The 18,646-nt window shown below is 42.1% G+C and overlaps 2 protein-coding genes across 4 annotated transcripts in view; one reads left to right on the top strand and one right to left on the bottom strand.

Annotated features, from left to right (window-relative positions):
- Positions 1-4,246, bottom strand: part of ZNF215 (zinc finger protein 215) — a 149,249-nt gene extending 145,003 nt beyond the window's left edge. For all 3 annotated transcript variants that reach the window (XM_060303571.1, XM_030831256.2, XM_030831251.2), the window contains exon 1: positions 4,079-4,246. The gene's annotated coding sequence lies outside the window, so the exon portion shown is untranslated. The remainder of the gene's footprint in view (positions 1-4,078) is intronic.
- A 142-nt stretch (positions 4,247-4,388) lies between these two features.
- On the top strand, positions 4,389-13,861 carry MRPL17 (mitochondrial ribosomal protein L17). The gene is made up of 3 exons (XM_030831263.3): positions 4,389-4,610; positions 4,926-4,994; positions 5,390-13,861. Exons 1-3 carry the CDS (start codon positions 4,437-4,439, stop codon positions 5,663-5,665), a joined length of 519 nt encoding a protein of 172 aa, XP_030687123.1. The 5' UTR covers positions 4,389-4,436; the 3' UTR covers positions 5,666-13,861.
- Positions 13,862-18,646: the final 4,785 nt, after the last annotated feature.

Consider the following 18,646-nt stretch of genomic DNA (forward strand, 5'->3'; position numbering starts at 1 on the left):
GGACATGGAAGCAACCTAAATGTTCATCGACAGATGAATGGATAAAGAAGATGTGGGACATACATACAATGGAATATTACTCAGCCATAAAAAGAAACAAAATTGAGTTATTTGTAGTGAGGTGGATGGACCTAGAGTCTGTCATACAGAGTGAAGTCAGAAAGAGAAAAACAAATACCATATGCTAACACATATATACGGAATCTAAAAAAAAAAAAATGGTTCTCATGAACATAGTTGCAGGGCAGGAATAAACAGGTAGACATAGAAAATGGACTTGAGGAAATGGGGTGGGAGGGTGAAGCTGGGGTGAAGTGAGAGTAGCATGGACATATATACACTACCGAATGTAAAACAGTCCATTGGTGGGAAGCAGCAGCATAGCACAGGGGGATCGGTTCGGTGCTTTGCGATGACCTAGAGGGGTGGGATAGGGAGGATGGGAGGGAGGCTCAAGAGGGAGGAGATATAGGGACATGTGTATGCATGTGGCTGATTCGCTCTGTTGTGCAAGAGAAACTAACATAGTATTGTGAAGCAATTATACTCCAATAAAGATCTTTTAAAAAAATATAAATAAATTAATTAATTAATTAAATAAACCTAATTTTAAAAAAAAGTTGGCTTGGGGTCCAATCGACAATTGCTTTTCACTATCATCATTAAATCCCTGATTGAACACTTGCTGAGCTCCCTGTACAGGCTCCCAGGACATTGCTTCATGAAGGCATCAGTAGAAAAGGATGCAGTTATTTCAGAGTAAAGGAGAAAGCTTGTTTTTCTATTTACAATAGTTCTGACACCAAAGCAATTATCCTAGTCCCCAAATCTCTCAAAGCCAGTGGGCACCAAGGGTTGGGAGGTAGATGCAGCCTGGCCCAATGCAAGCATAAGGAGGTGAATTTTCTGTAAAGAATTTTTAAATCGTAATAAAACTAACTAAAAGTCAATCTGATTTTTATCACATTGCATGACTATGCTAAACAGTGTTAGTGACATAATAACCCTTAAAGAAAAATCTTTTGTTGGTCTAAGTTCTAAACAATTGATATGGTTACTGTTGCGTTAAAATAAAATACATGTAAGCTTCAAACTATCACTTTTTAAAACTAATCCACTAAAACATTTTATTCCACACGCAAGTTAATTTGGAAAACTATCAGTTACATAGTCAGATTCGGCCACATGTATTATTTTTCATAGTATTGATAAATTCATAACAATTTGTGATCTTTCAAGCTCACTTGAGGCACATTTTGTACCTCCAACCCTTGTGGTAGAACATAGCCCTGCTTCTAAAACTATAAATTTAAAATAAACAATCCTCGTTGTATGAGATTTTTCTTTCCTGAGTTGTTTTTGTTTTAAGGTGAATTTTCAGATGAGATCAACCAGACACAAAAGTATCTACAAACAGCCAGAATATGCCTTGAACAACATACAGTAAGACACCAAGGTTTAAGATGGTTTCTTGAAATCAATCCTCAAAAATTGTAGAGAAAGCCATTAACTATGCACCAACAAAATGTAAAGAAATTGACATAGACAAAAAGTTTGAATACTGCCCGGAGAACAAACAAGAGATGATGATCTTGAAGCAGGAGACAGATGGGACCCCAGGGGCAAACGGTCAAAGTTCATTCCCTGTGGACCAATACTCCCAGACGGAAATAACAAGACAATTGAGAGAGGAGGCTGGGCCCTGCCCAGATAGAAGGTAAGAGACCACATATTTCTCATTCTCGGAGTCAGGAGACCTCCCCGACTACACATGCGCAGAAAGGCTCCTTGGAGGCCAAAAGGGGAGTGATGCTAGCTGATGCCAACTGATGCTCACTACCCATAGGCCTCTTCGGTAGAATCCATCTTGGCTAAGAGATGCGTGTGCATACATGGGAAGATCCCGAGATACACCCAATATGGACTCTGAACCAGACAAACCAAAATGATTGGCCAAAGGAAACAAAGAAGAAATGCCCCATATAAGTGATTTAAACTGCCACAAGGGCGCGACCCTCTCTCTGAGCCCACCCGTGTGTCTATCCACACGTACTGTACTTCTTTTTTTCCTAATAAATACTTTACTTGTTTCACTACTTTCCACCTTTGTGGGAATTCTTTTTCTGCAAAGCCATAGGGCCAGAGCCTTGTCACTGACCACTGGTCTAGTGGCTAGGATTCGGCGCTCTCACCACCGCGACCCGACCTCAATCACTGGCCAGTAACTGAAACCCTGTTTCAAGCTGCTGCAGGCCGAGGCCCCCCTAGATCAGCCTCACATAACCAAAAAAATAAATATGGACAATGTTCGATGCTGTACATTTTGACCAAGTGGACATTCCTTTTTTAAAGCAATAGGTCAAATAACACCAGTGTCAATGTTCATTTTCTCTGACTTTTGCAAAGAAGAAAATCTTCCCAAGTTTTTACCAGTAGAAATTTATGATGAATTTTCTGATGACGATGTTACAGTGAAATGTGGAGATAACTGAAAGCTGCAAGAATCGATCCCAAAGAAACAAGACACAGACAGTATTGTAATTTCTGGAATTTATTGTGAAGTGTGGTTTGTATAAATTTCTGCCAACATATCCATATGTTTAAGACTTTTCCTATTTGCATGTATGTTGCTTCAGACAAAAGAAACTTTTCAAAATTAAAATTAGCAAGAGGTGTTCTCTGGTCACCTAAGAGGAAGACAGAATGACAAATCTAAATATGCTTTCTAACAAACATGAATATGTGTCTAGGGCTTCTGTAACAAAGTGTCACAAACAGAGCAGAAATTTACTGTCTTGTAGTTCTGAAGGCTAGAAGTCCAAAATCAACCTGTCGGTTAGGCCATGCATTCTCTGAAGGACCTAGGGAAGAATCTGTTCCATATCTTGCTCTTAGCTTCTGATGTTTGCCAGAAATCCTTGGCTTGCAACTAGGCAACTCTGATCTCTGCCTTCCGGGTCACATGGCATTCTGTGTGTCTCTGTCTCTCCACAGGTGTTCTTTTTATAAGGCCATCAGTAACTTTGGATTAGGCGCCCACCCTAATCCAGTATGACCTCATCTTAACTAATTACATCTGCAAGGATCCTATTTCCAAATAAAGTCACATCATGAGGTACTGGGTGAGGGAGATGCAGGCTATATGGGGGTGGGGTAGGTCTTAGCATATCTTTTTTGTTGGGGGGACATATCTGAATCCATAACTAAGAGCAATTTTGACCAGGTCATTGCAAATCGGCAGACACGAAGACTCAAAACCAGAAACTATAATGTTACTGTTCATTACTTTAACACATAAATGCATAGGCATGGTTTTCCCGTTTTAAAATAAAAAACACACTGATGTAATTTAAAAGTATTAGCCCATTATTTGTCCTTGGAGTGCGGTAATTCTTCTTGAACCGGGATGATTATATGTACTTTGTGAACTAAAAATGCCACCTGCCATATCAGTAAACAAAGGATGTTGCAGCCATCAGCCACTACAGTCACCCCGGACAGCACACCCTGAGGAGACTCAGGATGAGAAAACACAGGATACTGGTCCCAAGTAGCTGAGGTGCAGATCAAAAGAATGATTTCAGTGAGCCCAGATTCTTGCATCGTCTCGTGCATAGAAAAGCGCTAAATTCCTTAACTTGAGATATCTGGTTTTCTTTTATGAACAGTAGTCTTTTGATGCTCCAACTACCTGGTCTTTGCTGCAAAAACTCCTATGTATCCTGGTCCCCACCCCACCCCGACCCCACCCCTTGCCTCTTCAGAGCAGCCTCTCAGAGTTATCTGAGCTGCTGTGTCCCCGGCTTAAGTCCTCAGTTTTGTCTGACAAATAAAACATAACTCTCAACTTTTATGTTGTGCTTTTTTTCAGTCAACAACTTAACCCAAAGAAAATTTTCAGCATCTGCGTTTCTTTCATATCATTGTTATCCCACTCATTTTCACCATTACTACTGAAAACAATTTTCTTTTAAAAATGACACGCTCAGGGTGTGGGACGCGCCGCGCCTCAGGGAGGGCAGGGCAGCCAGCCTGAGGGACCAGGACCCCGCCAGGCACTTTCCCCTCAGGTACTCACTTTTCTAGCCGACACCAGGCGGACCTTGCCAGCGCCCTACCGGCCACAAGACGAATGACGCAGCACCAGTGAAACCCGACAGCCGGGCCACTCCACACCAGGGGGCGCCTGGTTCCCCGGCCGACAGGCAGCGTTCCCAGGGTCCAAACCCCACCAGGCTCGCTTCCTCTGGAAGAAGTCAACGCCCCTTCCCCGCCCTCCCCCAGTCTGCCAACGAGGCAGGCTCTGATACACATGCGCAAACACGTCCACCACGCACCAATGTATGGCGCATGCGTCCTCTAAGCTCCGCCTCTCCGCCGCGTCTACCCTGGAGTTTCCAGTTCCGGCCTCACAGAGGCTGGAAGAAGTTGGGAGCATGCGGCTGTCGGTCGCCGCTGCCATTTCTCACGGCCGCGTATTCCGCCGCCTGGGCCTTGGTCCCGAATCCCGCATCCACCTGCTGCAGAACTTGCTCACGGGACTGGTGCGACACGAACGCATCGAGGCGTCATGGGCACGCGTGGACGAGCTGAGGGGCTACGCGGAGAAGGTGAGGGGCGGGACCCTCTTGTTCCTCTCGCGAGTCTGGCCTGGGGAGGCGGGATCCGGCTGGAGTTGGGGAAGAATTGGGACCGCCCTGGTAAGCTGTGCCCGAAGGCTGATTCCCCTGATACAGTGAGCGGAACCTACTGCTCCGGCCCCTCTCATTGAAGACTGGTTAGGGCTGCGGAGTTAGAGGTTGCCTGAATTGGCGAGATGCTTTGCTAGTGTATGAAATGAGTAGATTGCAGTCCGGCATTTAAGGAGTAAGATTGATGGCCTCCTTTCTTGCTCGGGTTGGGTCAGTGATGTTATGTCCTCACAGCTCATCGACTATGGGAAGCTGGGAGACACCAACGAACGAGCCATGCGCATGGCTGACTTCTGGCTCACGGTGAGTGCATCCTGTCTGCCTCCCAAATCTCATCCTTTGCTCCCTAAGTGGGAGGGGGTTGTTAGAGGAAAGGGAACTGGGCAGAATGAAGATAAGGCACACGCTTATGGACAAATGTGAACTAAATTAGAGATCTGTGTCCTAAGTTGAATTCAATGTGAATCTCAATCTGCACAACTGCCTGTAACTGATCCACTCTGTGTAATTTTGACTCTACCACATCAGAGGGTGAGGGAAGGGGTGTGTGTGTGTGTGTGTGTGTGTGTGTGTGTGTGTGTGTGTGTGTGTGTGTGTGTGTGTGTGTGTTTGGACCCTACCTTTGGGAGTGCTGAAAGTTAAATATCTCTGCGGTGGTGCCTGACTCTGCTGTCTCCTGGATAACTCTCCCCTTCCAGGAGAAAGACTTGATCCCAAAGCTGTTTCACGTACTGGCCCCTCGGTACCAAGGTCAGAATGGGGGCTACACGAGAATGCTGCAGATCCCAAACCGGAATAAGCAGGATCGGGCCAAGATGGCAGTGATCGAGTATAAAGGGAACTGCCTTCCACCCCTGCCCCTTCCTCACAGAGACAGCAACCTCACACTCCTAAACCAGCTGCTTCAGGGGCTGCGGAAGGATCAGGAAGCAAGCACCCACAGCTCCCACACAGTTCAAACACCAGAGATTTAACTGGAGCCAAAGGGTATGTGGCCCTCATCAGTGCCCATGATCCACAGGCCTTGGGAGCGCTTTTAATCTAAGAAGAACTGGATCTTGAGTTGTAAAATGAACTGTCTGATTGGAGCCCAAAACCTTCTGGGAGCCAGATAACCTTCTCTTTGCACAACAGATAAAATTCAGTGTATGACTATATGTAAACTGATTTTCTTTTCCCCTCCCCTTGGGATTTCTGGAGAATGAGAACTACCCACATGCTCAGTCTGTGTGGGATAGTAAATTCATGGTGTATGTTTCTGGTTCTTAAATCTGGGTTGGGTTGGGTTAGCACAGTTTTGTTTTTTTTAATGCTAGATTATATGGGGTATGTATCCTGTAATTGCAAACTTAGCCCCCAGAGGTGATTGAGTTTTGATATCTAGCATAGAGACTGAGCCCCAGGGATTTCTTAGAGAAGGATTACCTCCTGACGGGTGGGAGGGTGAACATCTAGAAGTGAACTTTCTGTAATAATCTGGTACTCTAGGAACCTTCAAGGTTCCATTCCTCTGTTTCTGGACAAGATCACATATCACCCTTAAGTGTTCACCTCAAGCCCCAAATAGGCCTCAGAGGAGAGGACCTGAGAACTCAGATGTACCACCACCCTGGCCAAGGGAGCGGAAGTGTTCAGCAGAGGATGTTGACTCCAGGATAAGCTCCTTCCTCTTGGGGTGGGAGTGGAAGGGTGAAGGAGAGGGTTGAAGTGGGAGGAAGATTAGGAAGTTAAACCTGTGGGAATTTCCTGGAAGTTTTCAATCTGGGCCTCTCTGGGAACTCAGAAAAAGGACATCCGGCTTCAGAATGGTCAGGGCATATGAAAAGTAGGAAGTTCCTTTATGTGCACTAGTTACTGTGAAGCCAGATTTGGCCCAGGCAGGCTGCCCATCCCTCACACTCAGGCTTGACAGGGGTGATAGTCGTGGGAATACTTGGAGCTGTCATCCCTGCATGAACACGTGATAGCAAGGCCTAGCAAATCCCATCTTTCTAGTAAAGTGGAAAAAACAGATTTTTATCTTAGGCCAGACCTACAGAGGGGGTTTGGCCCACCAAACGCATCCATTGTCTGAGATAAAAAGGCTGTAGGTGGAGGGGTCACTGGTCTAGCAGACAGATATTAGCTTCAGTGACAGAGCTATTCTGGTACTATTTCAGTACAGCTGCCCTAGTCTGAGACTCATCTGCTCCCAACAGGGGTCTCATCTCTTTTACTCTATTCTAGTTGGTCTTTCACACTATTGCCAGAAAGCTCTTTCTGACATTATATTTTGAGTGACGTATAGTAGACACTCAAAACATTTATTTATTTATGTATTTATTTATTATTTTTATTTTTTATTTATTTATTTTTTTGCGGTACGCGGGCCTCTCACTGTTGTGGCCTCTCCCGTTGCGGAGCACAGGCTCTGGACGCGCAGGCTCAGCGGCCATGGCTTACGGGCCCAGCCGCTCCACGGCATGTGGGATCTTCCCAGACCGGGGCACGAACCTGTGTCCCCTGCATCGGCAGGTGGACTCTCAACCACTGCGCCACCAGGCAAGCCCTCAAAACATTTATTGAATAAACCTACAACTCTGAATGCTTCTCTAAAAAAATTTGCCCTCTTTTTATCTTTTTGGTACGAACATTCACCTCAGCCAGATGTCTTAGAGTCATCCTTGACTCCTAGAGAAAGCTCTTTCCTTAAAATTAAAACCACATCTTTAAGTAACGGTAACAGGTGAGTTATGTCTGGACTCTCACAGCTTTTCCTCCTGGCCCCCAGAAATATAACTTCCTAACTTGCCTTCCTCCCCACTGCAGCCATGGTGATAGGAATTTGCTATCTTAATTCTCTGCTTGATCTCCAGTGGCTCTTCTCTTCCTGTAGGGAGAGTCCAGATTCCTTACCATGACTCGCCTCGGTGAGTAGGCACCTGCTCGTTGCTCCAACTTCTTCCCTTGCCTCTAATTTTATGCTCCAGAGGCTTGGAAGGCCTTATTTTGACTGTTTCCCTATGCAGGTCTTTTCCTAACACCTTCTGTTCATCTACCACCCAGAAAACCCTCCCCCTTTTACCTACCTGCCTTGTACACAAACTTTTGGCATCTCCTGGATGACTGCTCTGACCATCTCCACACCTAAGTTCATTACTTTGTGACCCTAGGTGCCACTATGGTATTCCCATAATGCACTGGATTTACCACATTGCATTACAATTCCCTGCAGTGGGTTAATTCCCAAACATCCACCCCAGGTTAGTTTAAGGCAGTCCTGCTACTTCCATCCCCTAGCTATTGATGGATTCAGGGATGGACAGGCCTTAAATAATTTGAGGCAATGAGAATCCAGGCTCAACTCTGCTAGATAAGACTAAGATTGCTTGTTATTCTGATAAACACAGGGAACTGGCTCTAGGCTGAAGATGACACTTAGAGTGGCAGGTCAGAACAACTAAAAGATACTATATAGTAAGAATCTTTAGTGACTACTCCCATTTGTGCCTGAGTTTTCTGTTAATTTCTACTGAAAGTAATCTGGTAAATTATTTTGTACTGTTGAATCTTTATTGTTTCCCCAATTTTTTTTTACTATGACCCACAGATCAAAAAACACATCAGAACACGAAATGACATGTATATATATAATTGAAACAAAAGCGTCACAAAACATTATTTATTTGTACAAATATCATGTGCATCGATATTGTCTACTCTTCTAGTTTACTTTTTTAAAATGATGGCCCCAATTCACTAAGTTGATTTTACAACTCACTAATGTTTTACTACCTTCTCTGAGAAACACTGATCTAAACCAGCATTACAGTGATTCACCATTACCTTTGCTGGATAAAATCCAGGCTTCTATCATGGCACAAAGGCCATCTATGGCCTGGTCTCAGTCACCTCTCAGGCTCGTCTCCTACCATTACCTGCTACCACCCTTCACAGGAAATTAACTTGTTATTCTCTGAATATATCATACCTTTTTGCATGATGGTGCCTTTACTATTGTGCTTGCCCTGTTTCAAATTACCTCCTACACGTCGTTCAAATCTCTACTCAAAGTCACTGCTTTGAGGCCTTCTCCAAATTCCACATCATCCTCCAGATGGGGCTAGGTCCATTCCTGGGTGCAGTAATAGCCCTTGGGTCATATGTCTGTCAAAGCATTCATTACACTCTACTACAGTAGCCTGTCTGCTTGACTGATGCCTTCACTCAACTGAGCTCCCAAAGCCAGGAACTGGGACTCATTCTTCTGGGTAACTCTATACCTACCACTGGACCTGATTCAATATATGTTTATTAAATGAGGAGGAGTAAGCTACATGTTTATGACATAGTCAGCTCCCTGGCTTAACTGTATAAAACCATAAACATGGTACTGTGTGCAGGGACAGTGCTAAGCTACCCTGCTGAGTATACCAAGACTGAAGAAATGGGCTCCTTCCTCTCCAGGGATTTAAGTGTTCATAATGACAGTCATGAATGTAAGCATGTGTCTAATTCATTTCCCACACATTTCATATTTCAATTTCCTGAAATATTTCTAACCTACCTACAGACAGAAAATACCTATACATTTTCCAAGACATAGCCAAAAGCTGATCTGATGCCTCTTCTGAGAAGTATTCACTGAATTCTGCAAGCTAAGTTAGGGACTTTTCCAGTGGTCCAGTTTCACACGTACATCATTGTAGCAATGGCACAATTACATTGTTCAGCACCCATAACTAGCTGATTTATTCCTAGAGGGTAGGGGACATACCTAATCAACTCTTGGGCTACCCAGTAGAGAACATGGAACAAAATAGGCGTCTATAAATGTCTGTTGTACTGAGTTCTTCAGCCTAGCTCTGCATTTTAGGTTTACTAACTCCTCCCTTCCCCAGTTTCCTCTTACTTCATCTGAAAATGAACTTCCTGCAACACTGATTCCCCATTGTTCACTACTGAGTAACGTCTGTACCCTTAAGGTTTTCCTGTCCGTGCCCTTAAATGTGGGGCCATATTGTAGCTCTCTGACTCAGGGACATGAATTCGGTAGTTAAATTTGAGATACCCTAATAATAAAAATGGTCTGTGTGCTTATATTTTGAGGAAAGAAGTTTCACCTTTTCTGATATTTTGCATTCTGTTCCACAGTATATCTGTTTAATATAAAAGTAATGTTTTTAGTTCTTGCAAGTTAAATATTGTACATTGCACACATACATACACACACAATTCTATCAAAATTGATGCTCTAAGCTCTAAGAAGATGAGCCTTGTTTACGCTGTGGCTTCACATATGCCTTGGCATACCACCGTGTAGCCCAGCATGGGAAGCACAGCATTAAAGTTTTACTGCTATTCACTTCAAGGAGATGAAAATGCAAACGCTGTACCTAGAGATGTCACTGAAAACTCAATGCCATTGTTCTGACTTAATTTCTAACTTCTCCTTAAAATGGTCTCAGAAGCTTTCCTACAGTTATCTTTTCCTTTTATCCCAAAAGGAACAAAAGAAAGGAAAAATAGTTCAGTTTTGTATGTGCTGAGTTTGAGATCCCTGGGAGCATGTGGAGATTAGGAAAGAGTTCTTCGCCGGGAAAAGAGATTTGGGAGTTCTTGGCAATTAAAGCTAAGGAAATGGATGGGATGACTCAGAGTGTATATGTAGAGGGAAAGGAGACTGAGGTCAGACATTAGAGGACAGACAGGATGCAGAATCTATGAAGGAGACTGAGAAATTGCCTTACAGAGAGGAAAGAGAACCTGCAAAATTCATCACAGTACCCAGTACAGTGTCTTCCTTGTACATAAGAGACACTCAAAAAATAATTATCAAATGAATTTAGCAAGCATAGTCCTTTTTCATTCAAAGCACTGTGCTAGTATAGAGAATACAGGGATGACTCCTGGGGCCATCAGGCCAGTTGGAGAGACAGGTCATGAATAAGTGTAAGATAGTAAGACAGGTAGCTAAGAAAGTGGTGTGCACAAGGCATACTGGAGTACCAAGAAAGGAGGAGGTCATAAGGAACTTTTCAAAGGAAACAATGCTAGGGCTGCATCTTGAAGAATGAATAAGCATTCATCAAGCTTTGGGTAGAGAGGTCCTCTGGGAGGGCATTCCAGGCAGCAAGCTCTGCAGGTAGAAGTGCACTGAATTATGAAACAGAATGGAGTGGTTGAGAAATTCCAAGTAAGTAATTTGGTACAGCTGGGATTTAGTTTTGAGGAAGAAGTGGAGGAAATGAAGCAGGAAAGCCAGGCAAGATCAGGTTACAAAGCACCCTGTAAGACATGATAAAGTGCTTGGATTTTATCCTGAAGACCAGGGGAAGCCACTGAAGGATTTTTAAATGGAGAGAAAAGGGATCAGATTTACAATTCAGAAATATCATTCTTCCATCAGACCGGAAGATGGGTTAGGGGCCAAGACTAGAAGCAAGGAAACCGAATAGGAGGCTAGTTAAGGAATCCAAGGGGAGTTGAGAGAAGGCTAGACTAGGCCAGAAGCAGGGGGGAAGGAGAGAAGCCAACAGACCAAACAGATATACAGGAGATAGAATAGACTAGACATCGTGTGTGACTACACGAGGTAGAGGAAGAAGTTAAGAGTCAAGCACGATACCAAGTTTCTACTTGGGCAGTTGGATGAAGTAATTCCATTCACAGAGAATGAGGATAGCAGAGGAGAAGCAGGTCTGAGATTCTGTGATGAGCTTTGTTGTAAACGTATTCATGTTACAGAGTTGTCTTGTGAACAGTTGTTCTGGAGCTCAAAGGATATAGGTAAGCCAGCAATACAGATGTGCTATTCACACATAGGAGGAAATTGAAGCAATTGGACTAGATGAGATTTCCCAGACAAAAAATATAGAGTAAAAGTAAAAGAAAAAGGATAGAGCCAATATTCAAAGGCCAGACAGAAAAAAAGAGAAGCCCTCGGAGGAGGGTGAAAAGAAGGACTACAGCTAGAACACTGGTGTCTCAAAATCCAAGGGAGGTGGGGTCAAAAACATCTCCCTCAGATTCTGAGGTCCTAAGGACAGACACTAGATGATTTTTGTATTCTTAGAAACTAATGTTGGCCAGGCTCCAGAATAGTGGTTTAATGAGTATCTTTGGCCATTGGACTTAAAAGTTAGGATGTTCACTGTTGGCCTCTAATGGAGCAGTCTCTTGAGAGGGGCAAAAGCAGAAACTATAAAGACAACTGGAAAAGTTTGGTGACAATGAAAAGAGAAGATACGGCAGCAACTTGAGAGGAAAGGAGATTTAAAAAGTGAATTTGGGGGCTTCCCTGGTGGCGCAGTGGTTGAGAGTCCGCCTGCCGACGCAGGGGACACGGGTTCGTGCCCCGGTCTGGGAAGATCCCACATGCCGCGGAGCGGCTGGGCCCGTGAGCCATGGCCGCTGAGCCTGTGCGTCCGGAGCCTGTGCTCCGCAACGGGAGAGGCCGCAACAGTGAGAGGCCCGCGTACCGGAAAAAAAAAAAAAATGAATTTTGAAGATTAATGTATTTATTTTTTGCTATGGTCTGAATGTTTGTGTCACACCCCTACCCAGATTCATATGCTGAAATCCTAATGCCCAATTTGATGGTATTGGGAGGTGGGGCCTTTGGAAGGTGCTTAGGTCATGAGGGTGGAAGCCTCACAAATGGGAATATTGTTCTTATAAAGGAGACCCCACAGAGATCTCTTGCTCCCTGCACCATGAGAGGGCACAGTGAGAAGGTGCTGGCTGTGAACCTGCACGAGGGTCCTCACCAGAACGCAGCCATGCTAGTACCTCGATCTTGGACTTTCCATCCTCCAGAACTATGAGAAATAAATTTCTATTGTTTATAAATTACCCAGTCTGCAGTATTTTGTAATAACAGCCCAAACAGACTAAGACAATTTTATAATGAGTACTTATTATGGCCTTAGTTATGGAGATAAGACAGGCCTTAGTTATGGAGATAAGACACTTAAGGGTTTATATAGGTTTGAGGGAAAAGTCCAAAATCTTGTGTTGAGGGCAAAGGGGATGGAAGAGAGCTTTGTCGTTTGCCACTGTGGCTTCCATGGCTCTTCCACCTTTATGTAAAGCCTCTTTTCTCTGGAGACTCAAGACCTTGGTTGACCACCTCCTCCTGATGTTCTTGGCCTTAGCTGCTACAGGATGCCTAAAGCACCTGCTGGCCCAACGTACAGGAAGTCAGTTGGCAAGCTTGCAGTTTGAACGTGTCTGCCTTTGAGGAGAAAACATACACAGTGTATAGCCCAGAGCTAGTCACAAAATGAATCGTTAAATTCCGTCAGTCTCAGACCTAACAGGATGGGCTACAGCAGACAGACAAAATATCAGGAATTCCGAACATGACTGAGAAGTCAACATGGAGCTAGCAGAGATAAAAGCAAGTACAGGAAAAGTCAAAATTCTGGAGGGGTTTTGTAACACTAAGAACCCTACCCCACATCTGTCTTTTTTATAACAGACTGGGCCATTCATGCCAGGCTGACGGGGGGTGAAGGTGGGGGAAGACAGCTTCTGATCACTCACACATTCATTCAAGTCTTAGGCCCAGAGTCTTACTCACCATCCCAACCTTGGATGCCCCATTCAACACTCTGCCCCTTGGACTTCCCTGCCGGCACAGTGGTTAAGAATCAGCCTGCCAATGCAGGGGACACAGGTTCGATCCCTGGTCTGGGAAGATCCCACATGCCGCAGAGCAACTAAGCCCGTGTGCCACAACCACTGGGCCCACATGCCACAACTACTGAAGCCCGCGCGTTCTAGGGCCTGCATGCTGCAACTACTGAGCCCGTGTGCTGCAACTACTGAAGCCTGTGTGCCTAGAGCCCGTGCTCCACAACAAGAGAAGCCACCACAATAAGAAGCCCATGCACTACAACGAAGAGTAGCCCCCACTCGCTGCAACTAGAGAAAACCCATGCTCAGCAACAAAGACCCAATGCAGCCAATAAATAAATAAATAAATAAAATTTTTAAAATTTTATTAAAAAAAAAAGACTCTGGCCCCATAGTTCTTTATTGTTCTCTCCTACTGAAGCCCATCAATCCAGCGTGCTCTGTTTACCAGGCCTTTGACCCTTTCATGACCAGATCTACTTTAGCCCTGAAGCTTTATCCTCCAGAATCTCACTCTCTAAACCCAGCTTCTTGCCTCTGGATCTCCCTTTGCACATATATCAAATTTTCAAACTCTAGAAACTCTAGTCCTCTGAACTCATTGCTCCCTGTATATACCGGGCCTTTCTTCCTTTTCAACCCAGCCTGGATATCATGATCCAACTTCATCTGTTCTCATGGCAGCCCCTACTCAACCCCATGTCTTTCTCTCCCACCCACTTATTAATTACCAGATTTCTCTACTCCTGTGCCCTCATCACTAAGAGCTCTCAGGAACAAACAATAGCACACAACCACTGGCACTGGGATCAACAGAATCAGGCCCTGAACACAACAAGCCTGGATTGCTCAATCCTACCATCTCTTTGACCCCTGTAAACTTTCTCCACTTTTCTTAAACTCTTTGTATCATCTTCATCTCTTAGTATAAGCACTTAACTTCACCTCCTACTTCCCAGAAAAAAAAAAGGAGTCTGTAGGCATGGTCTTCTCAATTCCCTACCCTCCTGATCTTTATCTATATCTGAGAACTAGGCAATAAGTTGAAAATCTATTCATTGAAGACAGTTCATCCAATGACCATGCTCCCAAAAGCTCAATTCATCAAATTTTCCAAAGTTATCAAGTTTAAAAATTGTTGGTTTTAGGGTTTCCCTGGTGGCGCAGTGGTTGAGAGTCCACCTGCCAATGCAGGGGACACGGGTTCATGCCCTGGTCTGGGAAGATCCCACATGCCACGGAGCAACTAGGCCCGTGAGCCATGGCCACTGAGCCAGCGCGTCTGGAGCCTGTGCTCTGCAACGGGAGAGTCCACAACAGTGAGAGGCCCGCGTACCGCAAAAAAAAAAAAATTGTTAGTTTTGAGCACCAAAACCTATTTGGTAGAGTTATCAACTCACCAAAAATTTGTTTCTATCAATAATGTATAAAATTTATAGAAATTGTGTTGTGTGGAAAGATTTAATAACCTTATGGATTCACTCTTTTTTCTTTTGGTTGTTTTTTTTTTAGTTTTAGTTTTCAATTAATTTCAGCTTGATTTAGTTTAGTTTTAGTTTAACCAGAGTCTTCTCATTCGGTCTGTTGTATAACCAGATTTCAATCAAACTCTGTTGAATGTCACTTTTGTGTGTGATACTCATATCAGAAACTTAGGATTCAGATGCCTAAAATGAATATATAATACTCATTTGATCAAGCTGATAAAAAAATCTAGGAAGTAAACAAAGTTAAGAACAGCACTAACTCATTCTGTGAAGCCATTATTACCATGATACTAAAACCAGAAAAAGACATTGCAAGAGAAGATCAATATCCCTTATGAATAATTGTTGCAAAATTTGCCAACAGAATACTAGCAAACTGTATCCAACAACATAAAAAAAGAATTATACACTAGGACCAAGTGCGCTTTACACCAGAAATACAAGGTTGGTTACCATTCTGAAATCAATCAGTATACAAAAATCAATTATATTTCTACACACGAGCAAAGAACGATCCGAAAAATAAATTAAGAAAACAATTCCATTTATAATAGCATCAAAAAGAATAAAATGTTTAGGAATAAATTTAACAAAAGAAGTACAAGACTCACACACTGAAAACTACAAAAGATTATTGAGAGAAAATGTAAAACGCCTAAATAATGTAAAGATAACACATGTTCATGGATTTGAAGACTTAATATTTGTTAAGGTGCAGATACTCCCCAAATTGATTTAGAGATTCAACACCATCCCTATCAAAGTCATGCGGCTTTTTTTTTTTTGCAGAAATAATAAAATTCATATGGAAATTCAAGAGACTCAGAATAGCCACACAAAATAATCTTGAAAAAGAACAAAGTGGGAGGACTCATACTTCCTCATTTTAAAACTTCTACAAAGTAATCAAGACTGTGTGGTACTGGCATAAGGACAGACATGTAGATCAAGGAAACAGAATTGAGAGGTCAGAAATAAACCCTTAGAATTATAGTGATTTTTTTCTTAACAAGGATGACAAGAAAATCAAATAAGGAAAGACAAGTCTTTTTAACAAATAATGATAGAACCAGCTATCCACATGTAAAAAATTAAGGTTGGACCGCTACCTCACACCACATACAAAAATTAATTCAAATGGATCATAGACCTAAAAAAGAGCTAAAACTATAAAACTGTTAAAAAAAATAGCAGTAAATCTTGTCCTTGGATTAGATGATGATTTCTTAGATAGAATGCCAAAAACACAAGCAACAAAAGGAAAATGAGAGGGAGAAGGGGAAACGTAGGGGTGGGGAAAAAAAGGGTTATTTAATGTGATTATATGAAATCGTGTGTGAAACTTGAAAATTTAAAGCGCTACAGAATTTAAAGAATCATTCAATTTAAAAAAGTTTTTAAAAGAAAATAAGATAATTATTTAAGGAACAGAATATCCAAGAACTGTGGGACAATAACAAGAACTGTGAAACAATAACAAAATGTATGTAATGGGAATACCAGAGGAGAAGAAAGAGAGAGAGAAACAGAAGAAACATTTGAAGTAATAATCACTGAGAATTTTCTGAAATTAATGACAGACACCAAACCACAGATCCAGAAAGCTCAGAAGACATCAAAATAGACACTGAAAAAATCTACACCTAGGTGTACAAAACTGCAGAATATTTAAACTACAGAAAATATTCAAACCACAGAAAATAAAAGACATAGAAAATCTTGAAAGAAGCCAGAGAAGAAGTTACACAATAGCCAATAAGCATACAAAGAGAGGCTGAACATCATTAGTCATTAGAGAAATGCAAATCAAAACCACAATGAGATACCACTTCATACCCGCTAAGATGATTATAATAAAAAAGATAAACAATAACAAGTGTTGGCAAGGATGTAGAGAAATTGGAACCCTCATACACTCCTGGTAGAAAGGTAAAATGGTGAAGTTGCTGTAGGAAAGTTTGGCCACATTTCCTCAAATATTTCCTCAAAATGGTGAACATAGTTTATAATACATAGTTACAATGTGTATCATACCAGCAATTCCACTCCTAGGTATATACCCAAGGATATTGAAAAAGTACGTCTACACAAAAACTTGTATGCAAATGTTCACAGCAGCATTATTCATAATAGCCAAAAAGGGCAAAAAATCTAAATGTCCATCAACTGAAGAATGAATAAACAGAATGTGATATATCCATAGAATGGAATATTATTCTGTCATAAAAAAGAATGAAATACTGATGTATTCTACAACATAGATGAACTTCAAAAATAGGATAAGTGAAAGAAGCCAGACACAAAAGGCTACCTATTGTATGATTCCATTTATAAGAAATACCCAAAACAAGCAAATCCACAGAAACAGAAAACAGATTATTAGTTGCCAGGGGCTGAAGGGAGAAGGAAATGGGGAGTAACTGCTAATGAGTATGGGGTTTCTTTTGGAACAATGAAAACATTCTGGAATTTGATTGTGGTTGATGGATATACAACTGTGAATATACTAAAAACCACTGTGAACTATACAGTTTAAAAGGATGAACTTTATGGTATATAAATTGTATCTCAATAAAACTGTTACTTAAACAAACAAATAAAATTAAAGTAAAAACTTTATTTAGAAGTAGTAGCAACTACATAATCAAGGATAAGAATAAGCAGAGATATTCCTACAGTCATCCTATTGTGACATGAAGGGGACAGGCAGAAATTCTACAAATGTTTCTTCGATGTCACTATGGCAGGAGGCCCATTCATCAATGGTCATCATGAGATCTTAGAACAATTATTTTGAACTAATGAACTTATATAATTAATTTTATCACTTACTGTAGTAACTATTAATTCCATTTACCAACCAGTATGGAAATACAGTATGGCCATATTTCAGCCCATATCTATATTCCTATTAAAATTATAAGTGCACAAAAAAGTGTTTTTAAAAAGGAAAATTATTAGATTGAAAATGTTTTGAAAGAGAGAACCCCGCCCCCCGCAAGATTGTTTATATTTGACATTTGAGTCATTGCACAACACTTGTAGAACAAAATACACAAGAACTTCTCATTCTCAAAAGTTTAGATTCAAAGTAAGGAAAATTTTAGATTACACTGAACTTTGGCCAGCCATGGCAAAATGACTTCAGTGAAACAGCAAATAAATTAAAACTAAAACTGAGCTAAACTACACTTCAAATGAGTCAACTGCTAATTTGTAGAAATGTTCAAAAGTAGTTAAAATCCATACAACCATGCAATTGTTGTAAACTTTACACATAATTAAAAGAAACAAAATTTTGGTAAATTGAGAAAATTGGTGAATTTCAGCAAATTGATCATTCTGTGAACTGAAATTCAGAGAACTGGCTCTTCTTACTTCCTATCCCAGAGGATAGGAGTCCTTCCTCTTCTCCACATTTAATCCCTCCACCTGTGTTCTAGATTCCATCTGGTTCTGCCTTCTCTGGCTCCTGCCCTGTGGGAGAGAATTGAGAGTCTCCTTTTTTCTTTCCTAGAGTCTCTGCAGGGAATTGAAATCCTTCAGAGCCGGGAAAACATACTTGGTCTTGGAAGATCCCAGCTCAAACAGTGCTGGACTCTGGCCATTTTTTTAAATACTCCTTCTCACTTTCTCCAGGGCTGGGCTCTACTGAAGAGTGCTAATGACTGTGGTCTCTCATGAGCATTTGAACGGGGGCTCAGTCTCAGAGCAGTCTGCAACCAAGCAATGATGCTGCCCGGTGCCTCCTCACGCACTAAGAAGGAACAATTGGATAACAGAGCCAGTGAGAATTGTTAGCCTCCCATCCTTGTCACTCAGGAGCATCATTTACAAGGCAGGCCTTTG

Source organism: Globicephala melas, chromosome 8, assembly GCF_963455315.2.
Source record: "Globicephala melas chromosome 8, mGloMel1.2, whole genome shotgun sequence".
NCBI classification, from domain to species: Eukaryota; Metazoa; Chordata; class Mammalia; order Artiodactyla; family Delphinidae; genus Globicephala; species Globicephala melas.